At 34.8% G+C, this 26,226-nt stretch overlaps 2 protein-coding genes across 4 annotated transcripts in view; one reads left to right on the top strand and one right to left on the bottom strand.

Moving 5' to 3' along the window:
• LOC134245053 (uncharacterized) overlaps positions 1–19,839 on the bottom strand; it is a 33,894-nt gene extending 14,055 nt beyond the window's left edge. The window contains exons 1-2 of one of the 2 annotated variants that reach the window (XM_062727306.1): positions 19,757–19,839; positions 18,894–19,010 (exon numbers count right to left, since the gene is read on the bottom strand). In XM_062727306.1, coding sequence (XP_062583290.1) covers positions 18,894–18,974 — 81 coding nt within the window. In that variant the 5' untranslated portion in view covers positions 18,975–19,010; positions 19,757–19,839. Of the gene's footprint in view, positions 1–18,893; positions 19,011–19,088; positions 19,106–19,756 lie in introns of those variants that run through there. The other variant, XM_062727309.1, reaches the window with a different exon arrangement.
• On the top strand, positions 8,504–23,766 carry LOC134245052 (uncharacterized). 2 transcript variants are annotated; one of them, XM_062727303.1, is made up of 8 exons: positions 8,504–8,921; positions 11,641–11,920; positions 12,302–12,412; positions 17,637–17,818; positions 21,766–21,838; positions 22,124–22,361; positions 22,600–22,729; positions 22,877–23,766. In XM_062727303.1, the coding sequence occupies exons 1-8, from the start codon at positions 8,802–8,804 to the stop codon at positions 23,012–23,014; spliced, it is 1,272 nt and encodes a 423-aa protein (XP_062583287.1). In that variant the 5' UTR covers positions 8,504–8,801; the 3' UTR covers positions 23,015–23,766. The 2 variants fall into 2 exon arrangements, with proteins under 2 accessions (XP_062583287.1, XP_062583288.1); XM_062727304.1 differs by lacking the exon at positions 8,504–8,921 and adding an exon at positions 10,127–10,251.
• The last annotated feature ends 2,460 nt before the right edge of the window (positions 23,767–26,226 follow it).

Here is a 26,226-nt window from a genome sequence, read left to right as displayed (position 1 = left end):
TACATTGAGTGAAAAAATATGAGAAACAAAGGGGAAAAAGAAACATGACAATTATGTACTACGAAGTTCAACATTTTTTAAATGATCTGAATAAATCTAAATTGTATCTGGAACGAGTTTCTCCCCTTTTAGCAGAGCTTGATATATGGTTATCAGATCTTGGGATCCTGATTTCTCTCATCAAATTTTAAAACGATTTATTTTCCTCCTTAATCAAACAAAAAAAAATAATGACTTCGTTTTGTGGTCACATTCTAGTTAAAAGGGGTTATAATGTAACGGAAGGTGTGGTGCAGTAGTTATAGTGCGTCTGCTATAGACTCTCAGAGTACAGAGTTGATCCTCATGTCGCTGGTTCAAATCCCCCTGAAGCATGTGGAGATTGGTTCATTAGACAAGACCGTGTAAACCGAGGTCCCGTGTGACAGTTGGTGTGGGGACGAAAAGATCCCTTTCGGTTCAATTACCCTAAATGCCGAGTATAGGTATAAATTCGCAGCCCTTCACTGACAAGTGGTGTGTCTCCATATGAGTGAAAATTACAACAAACAAATAATGGCCTCGCTGATCCGGAAAAGACTTTGATTCCCCACTCACCAAAGAATAAAATATAAAAACCAGAACACTACAATTCTGAAGCTATCCTTAATGCGGCTTCATCCTACGGGGAAGGACTTTTAAGAGGCAGTTCCCCTGTCTTTGACCATATCTATCCTCTTCGTGCCCGCTAGCACATAAGAACCAAATACACTTCCTTCTACTGACTCTGTCTTTAGCTACTGTCCTGTGTCTCTTCTTTTGTTCTTCGCGTTGTTTTTGACCGACCTACTTTCCTCCTTCCTTCTGGATTTCATGTCAGTTGCTTGACACAGAAAAATTGTAATGCCTCTATAATTATCACATACCAATCTACCAATCTATTGAATTTCTTTGAAATCTTCACAATCAGGGCTTTATTCTTAACCGACGTTATACCGCTAGTTTCTTGCTTCCAAATAGTTATGAAGATTTTTTTTCGAAATAACTTGCTGTTGCCGCTGTGTCTTGTTTTACCTCTGTTTACTAGTATTTATCAGCTGTTATCCAATTAATTCCCCTAGCTTTTCCTGTCTTTAGTTTCTTAATAACCTTGATGATTTCTGCTTTCCGTATGGGGCTTGTATATATTTCATCTACTACTTGTCCATCGCTTTCAACTTCTAATGGGTGTTGGTTGTAGGCGGTTTAATGAATGTTCCACCTTTTCTATCTTGGCTGCTCAAGATCTTGCCCTATTTGTCGTTTATTGCTGTTGTCAAGCCTTTCTTCTCATTACTTAGAACTGTAGTTTTCACATACTCTTGTTAATGGCTGCTCTTTCTGTTTCAGTAATCATATCTTCGAATTCTGTCCACTTTTACTTCTGTCATCTCTCATGCTGTGATTTGTTTCTTAAGCTTCTTTTAACCTTTTTGATCCGCTGTTGGTAAGTTGGCGTTACTGTTGCCTCCTTTCTTTTACCAACTTCCAAGAATCTTTTGTTCCTTTTCTTTTACTCAAGTACGCTGTTTGCTGTCTCGTTGTAACCCTTTCTCATACTTTCCCAGATGTCCTCAACATGTTCCATTTTTTTAATGATTGGAATCTATTTTTTTAAGCTCCAAGATGAAAACTCTCCTTTTCTCTAGCCGTTGTAGTTATTTATTTTTTGGAACCAGTATTCCTTTCGCGTATCTGCATTTCGGCTCTATTTCTTCAGTTTTAGTCTGATCGTATTCCTTCTTAGTTCATGATACAGCCCTACTGCTTGCATAAGCTCCTTTCATCGCTCTTGTATCTCAGATGGATGTTCTGCGTTGTTTTGATATGATTGATTAATTGTGTATTGTTTAACGTCTCTCTTGAGAATATTTCACACATATGGAGACGTCACCGTATGCCGGTGAAGGGCTTCCAAATTTTGACCTATACTCGGCACTCAGGGCCATTGAGCAGTGAGGGTTTTTAGCTCACCTCAACGAAGTTGGGGGGAGCTTATGTGATACCCTCGGCGTCGGCGTCCCGGGTTAAGGTTAAGTTTTTTGGAGCAGTTTTCTTTTTAAGTACTTCTATGTCCTATATTGATTAGACATGCATGGAAGATGTTTCTAATGTGTTTCATTGTACCAGTCAAAGTTTCAGATGCTGCAATTTCAGCAAAGGAATGACCAGGTTAATGTTTTTGGTGCAGGTTAACATTTTTGGTGCAGTTTTTGGTGTCTCATTTCCGAGTAACTATAAGCCCTATGTTGACCAAACTTACATGGATGGTACATCTTAGGATACATACTACCAGACTTGCTTCGGATGCTGAATCTGTTTTCCGGTTGAGTGAACAGGTTAAAGTTTTTGGTGCAGGTTTCATTTCCAAGTTTCTATGAGACATATAATGACCAAACTTGCATGGATGGTATATCTTAGGATGCATATTACAAGACTTGCTTCGGATGCTGAATCTGACCTTCATTTTCCGGTTGAGTGAACAGGTTAAAATTTTTGGTGCAGGTTTTTTCCAAGGTACTATGAACCCTATAATGACTAAATTTGCCTGGATGGTACATCTTAGGATGCATACGACCAGACTTGCTTCGGATGCTGAATCTGACTGGTTGAGTAAACAGGTTAAAGTTTATGGTGCAGGATTCATTTCCAAGTAACTTTGAGCCCTATAATGACCAAACTTGCATGGATGGTACATCTAAGGGTGCATTCTACTAGGCTGGCTTCAGAAGCTGAATCTGACCTACATTTTCCGGATTAGTGAAAAGGTTAGTTTTTTATACAGGTTTCATTTCCAAGTAACTTTGAGCTCTATGTTCAACAAACTTGCATGGATGATACATCTTAGGATGCACACTAATGGACTTGCTTCAGATGCTGAATTCGACATACATTTTCCAGATAATAGACCTCGTAAAAGTTATGGGTGCAGGTCTATCACCAAGAAACTATAAGGCTTATTTAAACCAAAGTTGCACAAATGATGCATCAAGGGATGAAAACTCTCAATCTTCCTTCAGATGCTGCATTTTAATTACATTTTCATGATGAAGAACTAGTTTTAAATTTTCATATAGGTCTATTCCAAATTATCAAAATTGCATAAATTTTGCATTTTTGGATGTAAACTTTTTGTTGGTTAATTGTGTGACTTAATTTGCCTTACTTAAAGACAACATTCGTTGAGATGAGCTCTGTAATTTCTGATTACCTATGTTTTATCTTGCAAGCGCCTACCGTGACACGAGACCTACGTTTTTAAGGTCATATCCGAAAGACCCCTGACTTTCACTTCTAGTGCCGAGCGCTTGGCGAAGGAACAGTCACTACCTTTGTTTACGTCTTAGGTATGACGCGGCGCCGCAAACGAGAATCGAACCCGGGCCTCCCGATCACGAAGCGAACGCTCTACCACTAGGCTACCGTGATTTGATTTGTGTTTTGATATGAGCACATGATTTAGCACATTATTTGGTTTTCGGTTGTCCATCAAGTGAGATCCAGGAGGTCTTGTGCCTTGATTTTAAAGAAATAGCGGTATTTTACCTTTTATTACTAAGTTGTTGATCAGCCTGTTGATCTCGCACATATCCAGTAGGCGTTCTCGGTTTTCATTTCGTTCTTCTATTACATGCTTTCACGTGAAACTTTCATGGCCTTTGCTGTTGTTGCCAATCTTTGCATTGAATTCTCCAATAATGAGCAATATGTAATGTTTTAGAATGCTATTGATGATTTATTGCTTCCTTTATCTCTTTAGGGTTTTCATTTGTTGATCGTATACTGTAATATCATATCAGGCACCAACTCGCTTGAATTTTTAACCCCCCCCCCCTGCCCTTAGTACAATAGTATATTAAATAGATCTTTAATATAGATGGACTAGGGGGTCAAACATTCAAGCGAGTTTGGTGTCTGCATGTGACTACAATATCAGGCTCATTTTTAGAGCTGATGTGTAGAGTCTTCCGTATATCAATCTCTTATTTATGGATTGCCATCCCATCAGTGGCTTCTAAGCTCTTTTTCAATATCATTCCTTCTTTGTAATTTAACCCCTTGTCCTGAGTAAACACTAGTTTCCTTCATTACAATGTAGTTTTTCTATTCATGGGTCATCTAATTTAACTGAGTCAAATTATAGCCAGTCAATATCTATCCCATATCTTCAATTCTATCTGGGCTGTTTTCCATGTAATAAACATAAATAGCACATTCTAGCACTATATCTCAGTCGGTAGAGCGCTTGTCGGAAGGTTGTGTGTTCGAATCACGTACGGCAGCGACTGACCTAATCGGAAAAATAGGCAGGAAATGTTTCACCAAGCGCTCGGCACTTAGTGAAAGTTGCAGGTCTTTAGGATGAGACCTTAAAAACCGGGACCCCGTTCCACATTAAGCGTTAACACGGAAAAAAACCCTCAAAGCCCAATAGCCCTGCGTGCCGAGTAAAGGTCGCAACCCTTCACTGGTAGATGATGTCGTTACCGTAATCATGCAGATTTTACTCTGCCTGGTGATAGCCATGCTGCCCCCCCCCCCCCCGGACTTGGGAGAATTTAATTGGTTTTTCTTCCCATTGTCACATTGTTACAAGAATCATTTCAAGTGATGTGGATTAAACTTTGTTCAAATAAAGGGGGTAACTGCTTGTTCGGTCTCAATTGATGTTTCCAATGCCAATAGGTCTCACCTTACAATACACTGAGTAATGCCAATTGTCTGCCACCGAATCATATATCACACTTCCATGTTTGGTGACCCTGGTAATGCTTTGTAGCGAAGTGAGAGTGGTGACAGTGGTGAAAAACGAGACTCTGGCGTCTATGAATAACAGATGAAGCAGAATCTGTTGTGTCTTTTATTCACAGTCCACAGAGGAATATTTCTAGTCGACATTTTGAAGTAAATATTGTTACTTGATATGACAAGTCGTTGATATCAAATCAAATTCCACAGCAAGTTTTCATCTTGTATTAAAGATTTTAAATAAATTCTGCTCATAGGTATTTAAAAACGGGTAGGGGCACAATATGGGTCCACTGAAATCTAAACAGATTGTTTGAAGATCTGGTCTCCAAAGACTACAGAGATGTGATTATTGAGGAAGTCTAGCATCTTTTCAACACCGACTTCAGAGTACTTGTGTAGAATCACAACGATATTTAACGGGGTAATTTTGTTGATTAGCAGTCCCAAGATAAGAATTTCGCAGCTGAATCATTGAAGTCGGTGCTGTTTTTTTTTTCAAATACTAATACTCCCCTGGAAGTTTATATAATGAGTTCCATGACACCTCCAGTTTGGCCACATTTGTTTCGATAACTGTTGGGTCACACTCAACACGTATGTGTTTCACAAATACATGTATGTATCAAATAAAAAGGGAAATTTTTGTCGAAGCGTTATTATAAAATTATAGTTATACTTCGGTAATATTTAATATTATACTTTCATGTAAATTAGTTGAATCTGATTGGTCGAGAAACATTTGTTAAAAAACACTATTACGAGGGCTGTTCGAAAATTATTGAGACATTGTTTATATTTTGCTTTCTAATGGACGTCTTTCGGTGAAAATTTGCATATACGTTTGACATACATTAAAAATTAATAAAAGCAAAAAATATTTTACAAATATTAAACATTTTCTGTACAATGGTATATAAATGCATCATCAGTGGGGGTAAAATCAGATATTGAAAGTATGTAACACCAACGCCCTCCAACGAAAATAATTCAGCAAATTTTTCAGTTAACATTGTTTGTTAAAATTTTGATCATGAATACAGATATCATAAAAAAGATTTAGCGCGGTGATATTAGAACAAAAAATTTTGATAGCGACTGCAAAGAATTTTGTGTATGCGCGCACGGTTTACAACTAATGTGTATATGTATTTGTATAAAACATTCAGCATAATATAATAAATATAGCATGAAAATTTTACACTCGGGTAGCAACAGCATACATTTTTAAGGAATAGGAATGTAACATGTTATATGTAATTACAAAGAAGGAAATTTATTAAACGATTCCCGATCATTTTACATGCGAAACCATCTCCGGCTGACGTGACGTTAAATGACGTAGTGATGCTGCTCCGGGTCGATAGACAAATGCTTGTTTATCATTTCACGAAAACTTTTCTTATTATCATAGGAAATTGAAATTTTGCATAAGTATTTTATTCGATCTTTATAAAATGCTGATGAATTTTCATGAAACTATCTCCGCCCTTTATGGAGTAAATGTAATATTTCAATGTTACAACAGTTAACTACATGCACATTTATTTATATATTTGTATAAAACATTCCATTGTAATGTGATTATTAGTCAATAACCGAAGAAATTTAATGGTTTTCGTGGGGTGAAAATGTTCAATGTCACACTCAACTACATGCAATATTTATATAATATTCCATTGTTGTGATTATTAGTCTATAACAAAAATATAAAAAATATGCATTTTACTGTTTAAGAAATTCAGAACATTATTTGCACTGCGAGAGGCAGTCGATCCGTTTTTTTCCGTCGTCAACACTCGGTTTTATTTATCCAGCTTTTAAAATGCTTACTACTTTTATTGCATTGATTATATTTACTCTTGTCATCTATGATCAGCTATTGTGTTAATAGCTGAGGGAATATAATAGGTAGACACAATGCGCACCATTAATAAAACGGGTGAAAGATCTCTTCTAACCTATATCAAACGGGCCAATATAGCAGTCACAACATAGATTTTGTCTCAACGAAATTGTCCTCTCGGCGAAGGCCTTACCAATATGACGGAAGAATGGGTAACCCGTTTTGGGAAGAATTACAATGATTTGTCTTGCAAGTAATCGAACGGTATACCTGTCAGCACGCCGGGAAGAAATGGAAAATATTGCTCTCTTCTACATAGCAACACTAAATTTTGAATTCACAGCAGGAAATTGATGTATTACAAAATAATCCACCGTTGTAACTCATAAAAGGAAAATTAAAGATTACGTTGGAGACCTAATCAAAATGCATCTTTTTGGTAGGAATAGGGTAATCATTTATCAGTCGGACTTGTTAAGGCAATGGGTGACACGACGTGAATTTAAGATATTGACAGATTCCGACAGGAGTAAGGACGGGGACGATTTCTACTGAATAAATAGAAAGTAATACTGTATACAGGGTTATTTTCGCCCCGTCTTATTTTCGCCCTTTCACACTTACAAACAATTTTGCCCCGTTTTAAATTCACCCAGTCATAGTTTTGTTTAAGAAATTATACTGTATTCTTTGAATTCGTCCCGTTTTAAATTGTCCAAATGAGGGTAGGGCGAAAGGGGCGAAAATAAAACGAAGGCGAAAATTTCCCTCTATACAGTATTTTCTATCAATCCAAATAATGTCCGGTACTTTTGAACGCCAACGTTCATGAAATTACAGACAAAAGAGACAAAACAATAAAAGTTTAGTACACATATTATGATAAAACCCTTTCAAGATAAAAATCAGAGAATCATATTTATCTTACTGCTTTACAAGATAATAAATAAATCAGAAATAAATTATTAAAAAAACCACACAACATATTATGACTATGAAAGTTTGCCTCACTGAGGGGAAAAACTGACTACACTGTAGTGATAATTTACATAACAAGGACACCGCAAAGCCGAGCAACCCCTTGCAAAGAACATACCGGGTATCTAAAAAAATCAAGGCAGCATTCTATATATCGATCAAATTATGTCACTCCCGTTTCGCACTGGACATAACCCTACAAACAAACACACACACACACACACACCCTCACATCCTCCCTCACACACACACGATTGGACTATAGCCCCTCCACTGCGAAGGGATAACAAACAATACTGAAATAAAATGTATCATCATCGCATGACAATATATACATGTATATATGAATTCATTTGTTGCGGTCAGACGGGTTTGATCCCGGGTGGCCATCTAGCTCAGTTGGTACAGAGCACCTGACTGGAGCTTCAGGGGGCCCGGGTTTGAATCCTGGTCTGGTCCGCTGCATTTTTCTCCGCTCAGGAAAAAATTTAAATAGAGTCAATGGCTCGGAAATTTTCTTTCATGAGATTAAATGAAAAATTGCAGCAAACATGTATGTCTTAATTAACATTAAAAAAATAAATTATTTAGATTTAATTATGTCAAAACATAAAATGACACATTACTTTACATTATAATGTTTGCATTTCTTTGATCATAGAGCTTACTTCACCATTAAAGTTAAAGCGTTTTGCTTTGGTTAATCGCTGAACAATTTATAATGAAAACCGTCCACTTTCTGGGAGACAACTGAATCTACCAAATTGCATCTACAAAGGGTTTGGGAAAACCGGGTATTCTATTAAAGGGTAAAAAAATCAATTTGACATTGACAATAAGAACTATGACGAGACAAGGTTTCCCTGTACAATAAAGGAGAGAAAGTGTGTACAAAATCGGCCAGTCGTGGTGAATCGATTCTATTGACTGTCAAGCCAGTCTCCAACAGTCGGTTGGGTGTTAGGTATTTAAAAGTTTTGTATTCGTAAGAAATCATTCGGCGGACAGTTTAAAAATCTTTTGTACATTAGTGTATTTACACAGGAAATTTGAAAATATAAGTGAAAACGTATCTAAGGTTTCCCTCTCTTTTTCTGGAATTGGCAATCTCGTCTAGACAAAGTTTCCGTTTTTCAGCAGTGTTGACTGTTTCCCGGGAAGTTTTCAGTTCCTTTGCTGGCTATTCCTTAGACAGATTTATATTAAAGTCATGCCGGAGAAGATGTGGAATACCCAGTATATGGAAGATTTCAACAAAAAACGGTCAAGAAGCAAAACCAAGAGTACGCCATCAGAGGCATGGCGGCACAGCAATCATCATCCCAAAAAGGTCAGATTACTAAACTATAATCATAGTTACAGAGACTGAAGAGAAACTGGAACGTGTAAACAACTTATAATCTCAAAAATTCGCTTCAAAAGTTTAAATAACCATCCCTCATATTTTCACTTTTAAAATAATAGGTTTCACCTAATACGATTATTTTCCTTTTTAAATTTCGATCTCATATAGACATGTTTATATAAACATTTTAGAGTGCCATGCTTAAGATCTTCACTTACATACTTCATAATATTATCGACATTGAAATTTAAACGAATACAGTTGTACTAGTATGATAAACGAAAATTTCCATTAACATTCCCAAAGATCATCAATAAGTATTGTGAAAAGCTTTTTGTACATAAGGTTTATAGAGCCATATCTCGTTTTAAAATTGAAATTCAACTTTTACTAAATAGTTTCTCCTGTTTAAATAGGTATTCATGTTGGAGTATGGTAATTTTAAATCTGAACATTCTTTATTATTACGTACAGCTTTCATTTACGAAAATGTATGTCAAAAATCAATAGATCTTTTAATTTGATGCGGTGACCATAAAATCAATTTCATTTAATTTGAATGCATCAATATGAAATTATGAATATAAGAAGTGATACTCAGAATAACTGAAAGTTGGAGAATTAATCTCTCTCTCTCGCTCTCTCTCTCTAAGGTGAACTGTACACAATTGGCTGATCATGTGTTATCAATATTTTGCAAGCAGAGGATTACGTAGGTACTTGGGGTATTTGGAAGTTCTTATGTGACACACGCCTTCAACACTCAATAAGTTTATTGTTACATTAATCCCAAGTACTTTACAATCTCTTCATATTGATTATCATGAACAGGGTTCTTCTTCAAAGATAAAACTTTAATTATTTTTTATCAAACTGTCACTTGGTTTTCAAGCAATTTTAAAACAAATTACGGACCGGGTGGATATTTACTTTTCCGTACATTTAATATTGATTCCTATTGCTCTATCGGATTATGTCGGGATTTTTTTTTATTTATACAAACTTTATCTATTGGAAAACACCCATTTTTTGCATGTTGCTTGCATAAATGTATGCATTTTCATACCTTAGATAATTGTTTAGCTGAAAATGGGAATATGATCGAGTTTGTTAAGTCGTTTATTAGTAGGCCGCATACTGATGATATCATGGTTAAAAAATAACAGTCCAGAAGCTTTCTACTAGCTGTCGTGACAATGTCTAATCACCAACCTAGTCACTCGAAAGCAATTTCAACTAATAATAAATAGTCAAACAAAGGGGAAGGATAATACGTGGAAATTGTGTTTGGAACCATCATATCTGTGAAATGACGGTAAATTGGCATTGTCTATACTCTTTTGTTGTGATGACGCGCCTCGCCTTTGGATATTTGAATTGGTCATTTAACTTTTTGAACATTTGTTTTGTAAACCGTAGTTCTCAATCAACAGTTGTAAGGAATCTTAATCGGATTTCAATATAATCTATTGAGAGATCACCTCGATCACTCTCTGTCTGATTATTCACTTTCTAAAGAGCCAGGGTAAACTATATCTTTACATGTAATCCAGGACAACTTACAAAAATATGTACATATACAAATGTAAGCCACAAATACACAATTTAACAAGGGTACCACAAAGCGAAGCATCCCCTCGCAAAGAGCATAATTCTATCTATAAATCAAGAGAGTATTCGACATCGATCCCGATGCAAATACGTCACTTCCGTTTCGCACAGTACATAACCCACAAACAAACAAACAAACAAACACACACACACACACACAATGGTGTAAATCCGTTGCGAGAGAATAATGATTACAGTTAAAATCATTTCTCCGGTTATTACATGTAATTTAGAGAAATCTTATTTCATATTTATGATATTTGAATTTACAATCCAGTTTTTACGTCAATATTGGCAAGTTCTAAAATAATTTAATCAAAATTTAATTATCAATATATCCTGATGTGAGGTAAAATAGTTTTTTTTTTTAGATTATACAATATCGCTCATAAATCGACGATTTGATAACGATATGGGGATATTTGAGAAGAAAAGAAAGTCAATATAATTTTGGAAAGTGATTAACCGGAAATTTCATTCTGCGCATTGTGTCAACGTTTATTACACCCCGTTTTATAAAGCAAGATGTTTAAAGTTTAGCCAATGAAATTGTATGAAAGCTTTAAAGAACATTTATAAAAATGTTTTTAACCACTAGCATTTTAAAGAAAAACATATTTCAAAACGGATTCTTATTTTAAACCTTAATTTTTCAATGTTTACTGAAAATGAAAAGTGATAATGTGCATATAATAACTTTTTAGAGTACTATTTGTGTAAATAGATTACAACAAGTAGTTCATTAGATTCAAGGATCCAGTTTCCTACACACCATTAAATACCTCCAAGAGTCTTGTAAAACTCATTTCCTGTAAATGTTTCAGTAAAAACAATTTTTTGTTATTAAAGAATGTTTCTTTTCTGTTTTTTTTTTTTTCATTTTCTACAAAGTTTCATTCAAACGACATACATGCATACCTTTTTAAATAGAAGCTGATCAGAGTACTGAGCAACAGAGAGAGAGAAAAAATAGAATGTTTAAAACTATCCTCATTATGGGTGAAATTTGCAGTAGGAAGAAAATATTCAAGTATCGAATATTTTAACATCTGCAATGATACCAATTCACAATTTTTTCCCCAAAATTCATTAGGACTTTCTGGACTCCAGAAGACCAAAAACAGCAGGTACAAACTCTTGGTATATAAAGAAGGCACAGAAGAATTTGGAGGAACGATCACGTGCCAGTGACGTAGCTAGTCCATTCATCGACAGCTTCAGTAACATGTTAAATGAAGAAATTGGTCCTTACCAGGGGACATTTATGGAAAATTTTGTCAGTCCTTACCCTTCCCCTTACCCCAGCCGCGTACACACACCGGCCCCACCCACAGACCTACAGATATCGGGGGAGAAGATCATTCTGAACAACAGTAAGAACATACTTGTAATGTTTCAGCGAATAAAGTTTACTGAACTTAAAAAAAATATGGTTGGTGCAACCTATTTCAAGAGAGTACAAATACAGTAATACGGCTATTGAAATAATTCTTTTGGACCATGTTTTGCAACATATTGAATAGTAGAAAATGACTTACAAAAAGAAGCAGTTATTAATTTTACACGAAGAAAAAAAATTGAAATAGATTATATTTGTAGTTTATATATAAGTTATATTTGTAGTTTGTGAAAATATATTTGTAGTTTATATATAGGTTATATTTGCAAATAAACAGAGAAAATCAAAGTAATTCAAAACGGTTGACATTACATCAAATGATGCAACTGCGCAATTTTGTTTTCCTTTTCAACAGAAGAGATCTCGAAACAATACCTGATAGAGTTGTACGAGCAAGCAATGGCTAAAAAAGAAGAAGAGGAGGGAAAAGAAGAAGAAAAGGCAGAGGAAAAGAAGGAAGAAGAAGGTGAGTATTGAAAACCAAGGTGGCGGATCCAGATTTAATTAATTAAGATTGGGCAAACCTTCTGGAAAAGATCTAGAGACATACTACTATTAATTAGTGTCGCGTTATCAAGATTGTAAAAACTTTTTTCAAACAACCACCCTATAGCATTTTGATATTTCAATATTTTCAAGATTTTATTGTATTTAGGACATATACACAACAAATAAAATAAGTTTACACTCCATTATATAGACAACAAAACTATTCTTCCTGTAAAGACTACCTGCAATGAACTAAAAACTTAATTGAAACTCAGCAAGTTGGCGCTGCAGAATTTGACATGTCTGGGTTTTTAAATATTGACATGTAGTGTAGAAAAAATAGATGATTACTAAAATATGCATAATGTAAGGGCTTATTTTTTTACTTTGAAAAGAGGAGAAAGAATTTAATTTTTTATTAAGATCGTTTCGGTTTAAAAGGACAATGAAAAGTAAAATTCACTTTGTCAACAAGGTTTATCCTCTATTTAATCTAGATCTTTTTCAATAAAATCAATGGATTTTCTGGCATTGAAGTAGCTTTTATGATAAAGACGTTTGAATTTGTTCATAATTTATCACACAATTGCTGGTAAAAGCCCAACGTTTTTCCGTCGTGAATCAACTGTAACAATTTATGTTTTAAACCTACTTTGGGGTGATATTTTTTAAGTGAATTATCCTCGGGTACCGAAACGGGCACCTGTTGATAAGGAGGCGAGGAGAGAGGTCTTAAAAGTTGCAAATCCAAGGATTACGTATACTTAGGCATTCACAATACCAAATCAAGGCCAGTGTCGACTAGGGATAACTTCATTAATTTTTAAATTCGACCTCTCTAAAATTAGACAGAAAGTGTTAAAGTTATTACCGCATGGCTATATGGACTTTGAAGGTACGCTAGTCTGGAATTAATGCCGTCTGTGCATGTTTGGATAAATGACCAGTGACGATGAAGGTAACCACAGTCCATATACCACCTAAATCAAACCGTAAACCCATCCTCCGGAACCCGTCCCCGGCTACATTTTATCCTACCGGTAAGAGTCTGGATTTAATTAATCAGGATGCCTGTATATTGATATATTTCTCCATTTCATTACTGTCAAATTACTCTAAATAATTTTATATAATGCTCTGCGTTATTTTGTATGGGATAATCCAGAAAACTTAAAGAGATTAGGAATAACTTAAAACTATTAAACTGAAATTGATTAATCCCTGTAAATTATACATGTAGTTCGTGTTCTAAGTAGATAAACTTTACTCTTGGATATGAATAATATAAATCTATATTATTTTCTCTGTACTTTCTTATGTTCATCGATCGCGGTAATCTCTAGTGGTAAGGAGTTCGCTTCGTGATCGGTTCGAGGTACTAGGTTCGATTCTCATTCCCAGCGCCGCCTTAAACAAAACAACGTTTTTCGACAAGTGTTCGGCACTAGAAGTGCTTTCTTTCGATTCTTTCTAATTCTTGTGATTCTTTCGAATGAGACCTGAAAAGCATGTCACGGTAGGCGTTGGCACGATAAAGAACCATCACTGCTCAAAGACCTTGAGTGTGGAGTACAAATCTCAATTTGAAGCCCTTCACCGGCGTACGGTACATGCACTCTGGGTCTGGGTCTCAAACGGTACATGCACTCTGGGTCTGTAAATGTAATGGTGAACAATTATCGAATTTGGACTTTAAACGACATATATAATCAATCAATCAATGTTTATAAATTCTTTATGTTTACCGGTTGTGTTAGTTTAGTAATATGGCGTTCACGTCATGGTCGGTAGATTAATTATGTTCGACCCTCGTTCCCGGCGCTGCATCAAGATATTTTGGTAGCAATTGTTGGTTCGCTAAAGAATCTTTACTACAAAGACCTTTTAAGGATGTACAACACACCTACCCCAAAAAATTCCTGTCGTTTAATTTTCGTTATTTTTGTATATTTAGTACATGACTATATATACTGCATGTATGCATATTTTGGACAAAATCGTTCGAGTGGTTTTTGGACAGGAACTTCCGAAAGTTACCCCCCTTTAGTTGTTTACAAGGAGAGAAATTTTTTAATCAATGAACTACTTAAACCTTGATTTTCAAAAAAACCAGGTTAGATATAAATGTCAAATTTCATTGGCTTATTCTTTTTACCATTTAACACAAAAACATAGTCATCTTTTTGATATACATATCATCAAAACAATTTTTAAAGACCTTAAACTGAAAAACTATGAATTTTCTAAGCCTTGAAAATTGCGTATTTTTCAAATTCAAATTTTTTTTGTGAAAAAACCTGTCGTTTAATTTTTGTAAAAAACTTTCTTTAGGTAGCTGGTAGTAAAAATAATCTTAATAATTTTTTGTATAATTTTTGTACGACCAGTTTTGATTTAATAGCGGAAAATTACCCCCTCCCCCTTTCTCAATAAAACACGTTCCCGCACGTCTTTCAGGATTAATCACTTTGTTATATCAATCTACAAATACACATTTAAAAAATTAAATTGGAATATTGCTTTTGCTTCAAAAATATATTAACTTACAAATTTAAAAGTTCTCATATGTAAAGCGAATTTAAATGTAGATTTTTAGGCAATTTTTGAATACCCCTATCACCCCCACCCCTTCCTTTTTTGCGTCGCAGACCATTTAGCGTTTGACGAAACGTCGTTTACAGAAATATACTGGTATTTCGTCAAGAATCCCGGAGGTGTTTTTAAAAATAAATATCAATATACGTAATGCATTCCTAGTATCTCATGAAACCTGGATACGAATTCAAGTTTTGTTGAACTTGAATATGTTGATTTTTAATTTTAATTCTTAATTTTATTCATTAAAAAAATGGTGTATGTTCAACTTTCCTGTGATATAAATGGAATAATTGTAGTTTCATACATCGACATTTGCATTAGATGTACAACCAAACGATCACTTTTTTACGTTCAAACTATATTTATTCCTTTTGATTTATCAATAGTTGAAAATAAAATTCCGTATTCGTCCACATGAACATCAAATGTTATTAAACTTTCTATTTCAATTTATATAAAAAAATCGCAGAATTTTCTAAAATCTTATAGGCTAAAAGTATTCATGAATGCAGATAATTTCAGTAACAAGTAAACAATTCTTTTCAATTCTATACTTACATGTGCATTTGAGGTCTATAGCAATTCTCGGATTTATCAGGTCTTTGGAAAAACCGTGAATAAAGGGAGGAAAATAAACATCTGTATTATTCATTTTTTAACAAGTTTTTTGTTTATTTATTGTTGTTTTATTTAATTAAAGAAGAAAAACAATATCCATATCGTGTATGCACAAATTGTAATGAAGACCATTAATCGTATATAGCCAATTGTAACATATAAAATAAAATTTTAAGAATAAAAAAAAATTTTAAAATTTTTTTGTGAATCTTTTGTGATTTTGTTTTTAAATTTCGGGTTAATTAACAAAATACTAATTAATTGAGTATGGTAACAATCACAGCCAAGCCCCATATCCCAATTTTCTTTCATGATTGATATACATCGATCGTTTTACTCGTCGTTTTGACGCTTTATTTCTGACGTTAAATTTGACGTTATCAAACGTTCAGAAATCGCAAGAGTTGTGTGTTGTACACGTACTGGCACTCTTTCGCGGTATATATGATGACGTAGCTCTAGTGAGTGAACAATTCTCGCAAGGGATGTAAAACAACAATCATCCAACCAATCGATCACTTTTTTTTACGTTCAAACTATATTTATTCGTTTTGATTTATCAATAGTTGAAAATTAATTATGTTTGGAATCTAAAAGTACCTTGTGACATATATAAGTATTTTAAAATTGTGAATCTTTTGTGATTTTGTAATAGTCTATAGATAAACCTAGGTTTGTTTTGTCACATTGCAGATGAAGATGATGGTAAGCTAAGATTTTAGTTGGATCTATTTCAATATACTGGATATACGTATATGCACCTTCTCACCAATAACAGTTTGGAACTACTAATCCATTTATATTGAATTTTTATCTGCAGTAACACCGTGTTTTCGAACACGCTTTTGTGCTCTTTTTACTTCACTCTTATCAAATAAACTTTTTATCAAAGCCTATTTATTATTCACGTTGATGTGAAACTTTTGTATTAAATAGTAGAGAGCATTTTATTGAAAGCACGTTCTCTGTGATTTGCCATATACTTTTTCTTTACATACTGCGCCCAAATGAAAATGTTATCATAAACCTATGCAGAAAAAAACAACCACCAAGAGCTTTTAATGCAGTACGGTTATTTAATCACCCATTGTTAAAATCGAAAAGCTTGTAGACATTTCAGGTCAAGCGATACATAGGCGGGTAATCAGTTTATTCTATAATTCCCCAGATTAAACAAATGTTGAACTGTATTGCAACCTCTTGCGCTAGACATCGTAACCAAGGTTCGATCTTGATTCATTCTGAGTCCGTTAGAGCTACCGGGAACTTGTCGGTAAGGCGATATTGTAAATTCTCCTATTTCTACCTTTTTCCCTAATTTGTTAAATTAAATATTAATCCCAAAAAAGAACAGTCAAGCTATAAAAGACTCAATTTTTCTGCTATATACTAGTAGATGTTCCTATGAGATTTTACTGGTTAAGGTTATTTCGGTCAGGAACTTGTAAAAAAAATGGTAAAACTTTATTGAGTGTGAAAACATATAAAGATGGTATTTTTCTTAAGAAGTGTTTTGAAGTTGATCTACCTGTAGAATAAATATTTTATCGTATGCGTGTAACTTCTTAGCATTAAGTATATGTGTTAAGCATTTTAAAGCGGCATTGTCATTTTGTCAATGTTCTACATCAAAAATTGTTTCAAGTGGAATTAAAATCAGGAGTACCCATGTTTCATATACTTTTTATTATTTTTTCGTAAGCTTTTGCACTGTGGTCACAGACGTTTGCGGCAAAACTGTATAAATTATAAATACGTTCATATCGATTCTCCCCTTTTTTAATCTCCAGTAAAAAAAGTGAATAAATCAGTTTGTTGTAACCCAAGACGAACAGTGTATCAACGGCCCACCAGTACCGGCATCTAACGCCATTGACGGAGCATATTCTTTAGATCGTTAGAAGAAAAGACTTAATAACACGTATCGATAGAAAGGTGTATATTTTCAATTTGGTCCCCCACTACGAGTACATGCCTATTTTCAGTTGAGAGAGGGCCAGTTGTCGAGCAGAGACCAAAGACGCCAGCACAGGAACTTCATTGGATTTGCTGGCCAGAACCAGGGGGACAAAAAGACCTACCCAAACGACCCAACACGGTGCTAGGCGTCCACAGCTCCGACGTAAAGGCTGCGGACACAGACGGCATTAATCCAACTCAGCAACGGGTAAGTCATGGGGGTTCTTGATATGGAAGTTTGTGTATTCGGTTTTTATAGGATTTTTTTCGACAGACTAAGTCACTTGCAGACATGCACACAATATTGGAATATATTTATGCTTTATACGGACGGAGGATTTATATTTTAAATTTTGGCTTGAAGTTAATTTACTCTCAGTGAACATATATGCACAGAAATAGTCGAAGACTTGCTGAAAATACAATGTCTAGTATAGGTTTTTCAGGGAAAACTACTTAAAAAGAGAGGAGGTAGTGAGCTTTAATAAATCAAAATGATTTGAAGGACTTATAGGATAAGCAATCTTTAAACTTGATAAGAGGGAATCAAACTATGAAATGAAGCTGAAGCTTTGATTTTACGCATGGTTTTCAAATAGTTCATAGTCCTCGAGATGTCCGATGTAATATTAATGACCTGGTAGATTTCTGTAACGGATAACAAGAGTCCAGAGAAAATTTATTTAATTTACTTTATTTTAGTACGTACAGTACATATGGTATTTAATTATGGTACTTTGATAATGATATCTAGCATTTCGCGTGGTTGCGTGCTGAAGTCTTTGCCCAACAATTGCTCCATCGTTGTGCCATATTGTTAAACGATATCAATATTAATGAAGATTTGAATAGTTACCAAGGAAGATGCTGACATCATACGATTCACATTTGCAATAAAGAAAAGTAGTCGCACACCGAAAAAAGTTTTAAATTGATTTTCAAGTCAACTCGTAGACAATTTAACATAAAAAAAAAAATGGGATTAATCAATTGATATGAATGTTTAGGGGTATCAGTTAACAAAAAAAAAATATAAAAATAAATAAATATTTTAATACTTTTCAGCTGCATAATTCAGCATTGTGTGAGCACTTTTAAAGGAAAGAAATAATCCTGAATGAAACAAAGAAAATGTTTGTTTTCATATTTTGCAAATGTTTATACATGCATGTACTCTAACTGTTAAACCAACTTTAAGATATGGAATTGATTAGTAATTATCAAACCTCTTAACTTTCCATATACAGTATCGATTCTTCAGTTTATTGAAAAAGAAAACTTACCACATGCCGGTAAACAGAGGGTTGTATAGAGAGCGGTCTGGGGTGCTCTGGTCTCCGCGCTGAGGCTCCAAACACAATCATTTTTCATTGTTCCATATTTACCAAAAACGGAAAAACCTTTTTAAAAAGTGGTCAAAATTAGAAAAAAACGAAAAGGACACTTGAAGATTATTTTTGTATAATCTTTTCACTTACAGTTTTAAAGTGTCCAACAAAATATCAGAAAGAATTCACTTTTTAAAATAAATAGAAAAATAGTGGTTTGAAGAGACGGCGCAGTTTGATCGTAAACATTCATCTTTGTACCTCAAAATATTTTGGCAGAATAAATTAATACAAATATTATTTATAGTGTATCTTACAGATCAGTTTAATTTGGCATTTAAAGAAATTGCCTCCCTATATTCTTGTTTCAGAATTCTTTGAGAAGTAAGTCATATGTAAATTAGCTTCATTGTTCCAATCGAGACCAGATGGGAGAAAAGACTTCATCAAATCTATGTTATATTGCATAAGCGTAGAAAGATAATCCATACTTAACGATAGGTCATTTGCAAACCCATAATTCATTGTTTGACAGAGTGATGCCCTACATTTAAATTGACCAAATGTCTTCAAGATCAACACTACCCCCAACTGTTTGGGTGATTTTTTAAATTTGAGACAAAGACACATGACATCGATATTATTCATAATCTGGAATTGTTGAAATGAATGACAACCTGGCTTTAAAAATATAAACACAGCAATCCACACGTATTAATAAAGAATATCTGTCAATTATTGGTAATAAATCGCAGCTTTTTCGATGGAAAGTTATACCGATTTATCATAAAATTTAAAACATAGTCGAAAGCACTTACCCTTTTAATGCGTTGCATTTCCCAATTTAAACCATACCAGCGGTCAAGCAAAGAGCAGCAGCCATACAGAAGCACCACAGCTAAACACTCCTGTTTGTTCTTGGCAAGCTTTAAATGGTGACTTGAAGACTCTCTTTTTATTATGTTAATTAAATCAAACTTTAATTTATGGCAAGGTGTTGAATGTTATAGCTAACATATCGCCTTACTCTAAGCCATAATAAGTGGATATTGATCTAAATCCAAAGATGATCAAGCAGCAAGTCTAGAACATATACTGGGTTTGGAAATATATATTTAAAAGCACTTAAAGCAGATGGATCTCTAACTTCAGTTTTGCTTTTTTTTCTAATGAGTTTTCTTTATTTGGTGTTTACTTAATTTTTTCCCTTTAAAACGAAGTTCTGTAAGATTAGTTAACACGAGAAGGTCATTGCCTACACCCTACACCAAACCTGGAAACTTTAGATCTTCTGTTTGATACCGAAAAGTAAGGGGGATATTTTGGTCTTGGATTCCTCATTAATAATCATAGAAAGGGGGATAGGGACTGAGAAGTGTACTGTTTACTACAAATTATCAAATATTTGCAGATTTCTGAATGGTAACTGGATAAGGCTACTGTGTAAAGTTTTATGACGAATTATAAAGACCATTTAAGGACATCTAGTCAGATTGAAATTTAAAAGTGGGGCGTTTTTCAGCTTTTTAACATAACTGTTAAATGTGACGGTGTGTATTGATATTATGGCTATAATGTGTTTAAAAGGCATTCTATTCTACATAAGAATCATTGTCATGTCGACCATGTTCCAAGTTAAGGGTCACCAAAGTTCACGATTGTCTCATTGCGATATATCCACGTAGACAATTGGGTCAGATTTTAAAGTGCACGTTTCAGCGCTATTTTATAAATGTGATGAAAAGATAGGAATACACAAAGGCACTTCAAGGGGATTGCATGTCTTTCTTGTGGTTTTCTCCATTTTTTCTACACTGGTGTCATTTTTTTCTCTAGTAATTTTTTCCATAACTGCTATAGAAGAAATATTCAATTTCTCAAATATAATTACCAGTAATTAGGTATTAACATCTGCCGAGGGTAACGAAGAATACCCTCTAGCATACAAGGTTAATAAATAAAGGAAATAATACAACAATATGAAAATAAGCTGCATTGGCAAAACTCATTGAGATCGGGTTTCAGTTTTGGTTAACGTTTCTTGTAGCGAACATTAAATTGAATTTATTGGATTACAAGATGGATAAATACACTATTTATCAACTGGTATGTAATTTCTGATTAAATACCTCTCTGAAACAATAGTTTGTGACAATGACAATGCAAAATACTTAGTTTTTGCCAGCAAAAAGTAATCGCGTGTAGAAACATATTGCACTTGGTACTTGAGGTTCAACATTCGAGAAGACGTAGTAGGGCGGTGGATAAGTTTGTGCATCGGGAAAACGTTGCTTGGAGTTTTGTAGATTATGTAACGGCAACCAAACTTGAAGTTGTCAAAAGAGTAATAAACAAATCTTTAAAACGATCACAAAAGGTAGAATTGACAAGCCCATTATGTAACATAATGCAATTCCAAACAGCTTCTCAGACAGAGAAGAATATTGAAGAGTCCACACAAAAGGGACTGTCAGTAGTAACACATTTATGATTACTTCTCGTTAACCTTTCATTGAGGGAATATCACGGGAACACAAGATATCTTTATGTAATAAATTTTTTGACAATGTCATTTTAAAAGCTCTTTTCTCAGCATGCATGAAGCTATTACCGAATATCAACTACTCTTTGGGAGTGTTTGAAAATATATCTTAACATGTACAAATAATATACTGGAGTATTTCTCACTAATTTCATTTTCAATGTTCAAATTGAGAAAGCCTTACGCGATTCTCGTTCATCCTGTAGCAAGGAATGGCTTATTTTGTTTCAGACTCTGCAGACTATGGTGAGTTGTCGTAATTGTTTGAAATTCTTGTATTTTCAGGAATCCGCACGCGGAGCGCCCTTAACGTTTGTTCCAGAACTTCATTCGTGGGTGAACGCCACCACCGACTACGGTATGACGTATAGAGACAGCACAGGCGGGCTTTTACTCAGTCTGAAAAAATGCTTGACGATAAATTAGCCGATACGTTATCTTGTTTAAATCTTCTTAGCAGTTGTATGCTTTGTTGCATATTGTAATGAATCAGAAAGCCTCTGAAAAGAAAAAGCGTGAAAGTATAAGATATTATCACAGTCTATCACTAAAGAGACATTTATCACTGTTTTTAAATATTATCATTAAAATAGTGTCTGGTTAAAAAAGTCGTTAACTGAATGCAGGAACTGTATTTTTGTAGACAGAGAAACAGCTGCTAGAATAATGGCAATGTACGGATCCCTAGCTCCTCCCCTCCCCCCGGAGGCCCTGAGACCCCAGAGACAGGCCACATTCACATTCGGAAGTACTCGCAAGAACCAGTACAGAACAGTTCCCGACCCCCGGGGGTTCTATGCACAATCTTGGATGCCATTGTACGAAGACATGAATGCCTCAAACGATAGAAGAGTCAGAGAAATGGATAAACGACTGTCAGCGTAAGTTCCATTGCTGTCGATGCATTTACAAGGTCTATCCTTCTTGACAATGAAGGAAGTAAATTATGCTTCATTTAGGAATTTTTGCATCAGGTTTTAATCACATCCTTTGCATATAACACCATTGTCCAAAGTACTCTTAATTTTACATTTTTTTTTTAAATTAACAAATAAAAGCTAGGTGATTAGTTATGTGAATTTCAGAATATATATAAAACGTTTCTGATTTCAATTGCAGAAGTGACACCTTACCACAATTACCAATGTTACAGCGTAGTAATACATGTATGGACATGCGCCCAATGCAGAGACGCATCATACGCTACCCCAAGTCAGAGGAGTATGTACATGAACATAGTATTTTTATGGTGAGTAGAAAACTGCCACTTATCTTTATTCCTTCTTTTGAATAATTTTTTTCAACGTGCATATGACAAATGATGGCGTGATGAAGGTATGTGTTCCTTGAAGATAAAATGAACTTTTGAATTACTCCATTGATTTTTTTTTTGTAGACAACACAGCCCTTGATACGTGGTCACTTTATCATCCATCCAGATTGGGTGTCAGAACGACTCACGAAAAAGAGGATGAATCTAGCCAACAGAAAAGTTAGGAACGGTCTCCGATACGGGACCTCCGAGGAATACTAGATCTAGCTAGCCGTTAATCACAGTTATAGTTATTTATTATTGTTAGAGTTTAACAAATTTAACGAATTTTTGCACTTGTACAATCTGACCATGTTAAAGTTATGACTGAAACTGCTGTTGATGCGTAAGTCATGCTTGGATCAACTACCAACATACTGAGTGTGTCTATGTTGCTGTGATGTCTACAACCCCATTTCCCGACATTCCTTTCGAAATCTAAGGAGAAGCAAGTCTCCTTGGTGACAGTGTCGCTATTTTTACTTCCGCATCCGGCTGAGGTGCTGATGTTATTTAATCTAGTCTCCTTGTGTGTGTTTTATTGAGTGAATAGAAATACTCGCTTTTCTTGTGTTACATACACTGTGATATTTATCGTCTGTCTTGGTGCACCCCTTTACTTCTTTTTATTTAAAGATCTAATGCACAATCATTAACAAAACGAAGAAATGTAAGGAAACTTGTTTTATGAGCGTCCACACAGATAGCATCTGAGAAATGCGCACCAACTCTTTGTTTTTTAAGTTATATTTTTATTAAATTATTATTTTACTTATGTTTTGTATCACCCCACTGGTGTTAGAAGCTTTCGGTTTGATCATGTGATTAGTCGACTATCACGTGACTCTTTTACCTATATCAGTATTACTTTTGTAAATTAGGTTTGTGTCGCAGTAGATATCACGTTAGCTGTATTTTGTTATTTCCCGAAATACGAAGATAAATGAATAAAATACGAATATATTTATCAATAAGTTTGTTATTGTTTATTCCTTTTATGTACAATGGCGTTGTCGAGTTGAGGAGTGAGACAACCAGTGGATGTGATTTTTGATCCAGTAAAATATACAGTATAGATTAATCAAAGAAAAGTGTATATATGATAAGTTGTTAAAACAAGAGAAGTTCGAGAGGCATTACTCTGTCCAAAATTGCTCGATCGCTCACCAAACAGATTTTGGCCTAGGAAATCCGTATACCAAATGTCATTTCGGTGTGTGTAACCTCTGCAAAGAAAATGAACGGAAACTATAGTTTTTCTAAGTCCAGGAGGCATAACTCTGTCCAAAATTGCTCGATCACACCCAAAACAGAACTTGACTTAGATATTCTCATGATAAACTGTATACTGAATTTTACTTCAGTATGTGCGTCCACAGGCTTTTGGATCGCTTAAAAAATTGTGTGTGTAAAAAAAAGATATTTTTTCACACCTCAATTTTTTTCGAAGCGATCTAAAGGCACGTGTGTGCAACTTAATCTGCATAGAAAATATCGTACCCAAAACAGCCTGAACTAGTTTTATAATATTATTATGATAAATATGATAATACCATTCATTTCACAATGTGCAACCTCTGCAAAGAAAGTGAACAGAAAGACAGACAGACAGCAGCAAAGCAATATGCCCTACCCTCTTCGAAGGGGGCATTGTATGTAATAGGGATTTGGTTTAATAGATGCAAGTTTCATTATTGATAAATCAAGTTTTCAAAGCTAAGCACGGAGACAGTCACAGGGACCGGTGACATACTATATTTGATTTTACGTAATCAATACAAATTCCTTTTTGTATACCCCGGTATATAGTGATAAGTTGATAACGTAAGCAATCACAAACACACGAAACTGGTGGATCCAGGAATCTTGAAAGAAGGGGGAGGATCGGGGTAAGGGCCCACAGCCACCGTGGCACCAAAAAAATGATTTATCAAATCTTATATGTACATGTATATTTTGGGCTCAAAAGGGGGGGGGGGCTCCTGTCCCCTCTAAATCCGCCATTGCGAAATCGTTATTCAGAAAAAATAGAAATAGATAGTTTGTTAAATTTCAATTTTGTAATTTTTTCACTTTAAATTTTAATAGAGATATGAAAGAAAAGTTGTATTGGAGAGTTGGTTGTAAAGAATGGGGATAGCTAAAATGAAAACTTTGTTATAAATGTTTTTAGCAAATAAATAAATGCTTATAAAGTTATTTCGTTTTCTATAACATTGGCGTCGGAAGCAAATTGAAAGGGGGGGGGGGCTAAGTGTAAAAAAAAATGTTTATACCTTTATACCTTCCACACAAAAAAACCTGACAAGCAAAAAAAAAAAAAGGGGGGGGGGGAATGTCCATTTCCCAAACACGAAAATCCTATTTCGTGCGGGGGGGGGGGGGGGGGGGGGGGGGGGGGTAGTTCGATCTTCAGTACCAAAATTTTTTTCCAAAACACCACCACTTTCCCCATTCTTAACCTATGCTGTGTCGTGTCCGTGGAAAGTGGGGGGGGGGCTAAACCTACGAAACAATGTTTAATGTCTATACTAAATCTATATTTGGAAAAAAAGTGGAGGGGCTAAGCCCCCCCTCCCCGGTTCCGACGCCTAAGTATAATCTTTTTCGAGCTTGAAGGATTGGTGAGTTGCAATGTCGACTAAGCATTTGTACATGTTTTCGGATATCATTTCTCGAAAAATTGTTGCTTATATACTGACGAATGCTCGGGTATCAAAAAGATTTACTCTATCTGAAAATTTTATACAAGGTGTCTCTATTCGGGGCTTGGATAGAGTCTATAAGACCCCCCACATACACACCCACCATTACACTCACATATATACACGTTAAATCTGTCATTGCTGGTAGTGTAGTAGAGAAAGCTGCAGATCTGTAGCTCCCTGGTCTGAAAGAAAAATTCGGATGGGTGACTGGTCTGTCAATATTTTTTTCGGAGAGCTGCAGTTCTGCAGCTATAGCAGAAGTGCCATTAAGAGAAAAATGTTTGGCTTTGAATCCCTTTTAAAACTACGATGTTATTAGGTACTTCAAGTTGAATGATAACTACTTTTGCTCGTTTGCTGAGATGGGCTTACACACAACACGACACAGTTAATTACTTTTTTTATAATATTTGTCGTATTTTTCTTGTTCTCCCGTCTGTAAACTTTACACATAAGCAACTTTTCAAAGGCTTTAAAATAGATTGCTTACTCTAAATCACTCATTGGGGGTACAACTTCAATTTAAGATATTACATGTATTATGCAATTATCCTATGGTTTGAGAATTTATGCATGTAGTACCTGATAGCACAATACAAAGAGAGAAAACTGCTACTTCAACTGTTGTTCCGCATTGTGTAAACTTGTCTCCCTATAGCTAGAAGAGTGGTCGTTAGGCATGCATTTAACAAAAAATATTTCAAGGGTTATTTCAATTCAAACATT

This window comes from Saccostrea cucullata, unplaced genomic scaffold (assembly GCF_032062105.1).
Source record: "Saccostrea cucullata isolate Sc308-1 unplaced genomic scaffold, CSIRO_AGI_Scuc_v1 ctg494, whole genome shotgun sequence".
Lineage (NCBI taxonomy): Eukaryota > Metazoa > Mollusca > Bivalvia > Ostreida > Ostreidae > Saccostrea > Saccostrea cuccullata.
The sequence above is the reverse complement of the archived record's forward strand: the minus strand, read 5'-3'. Positions and strand labels throughout refer to the sequence as shown.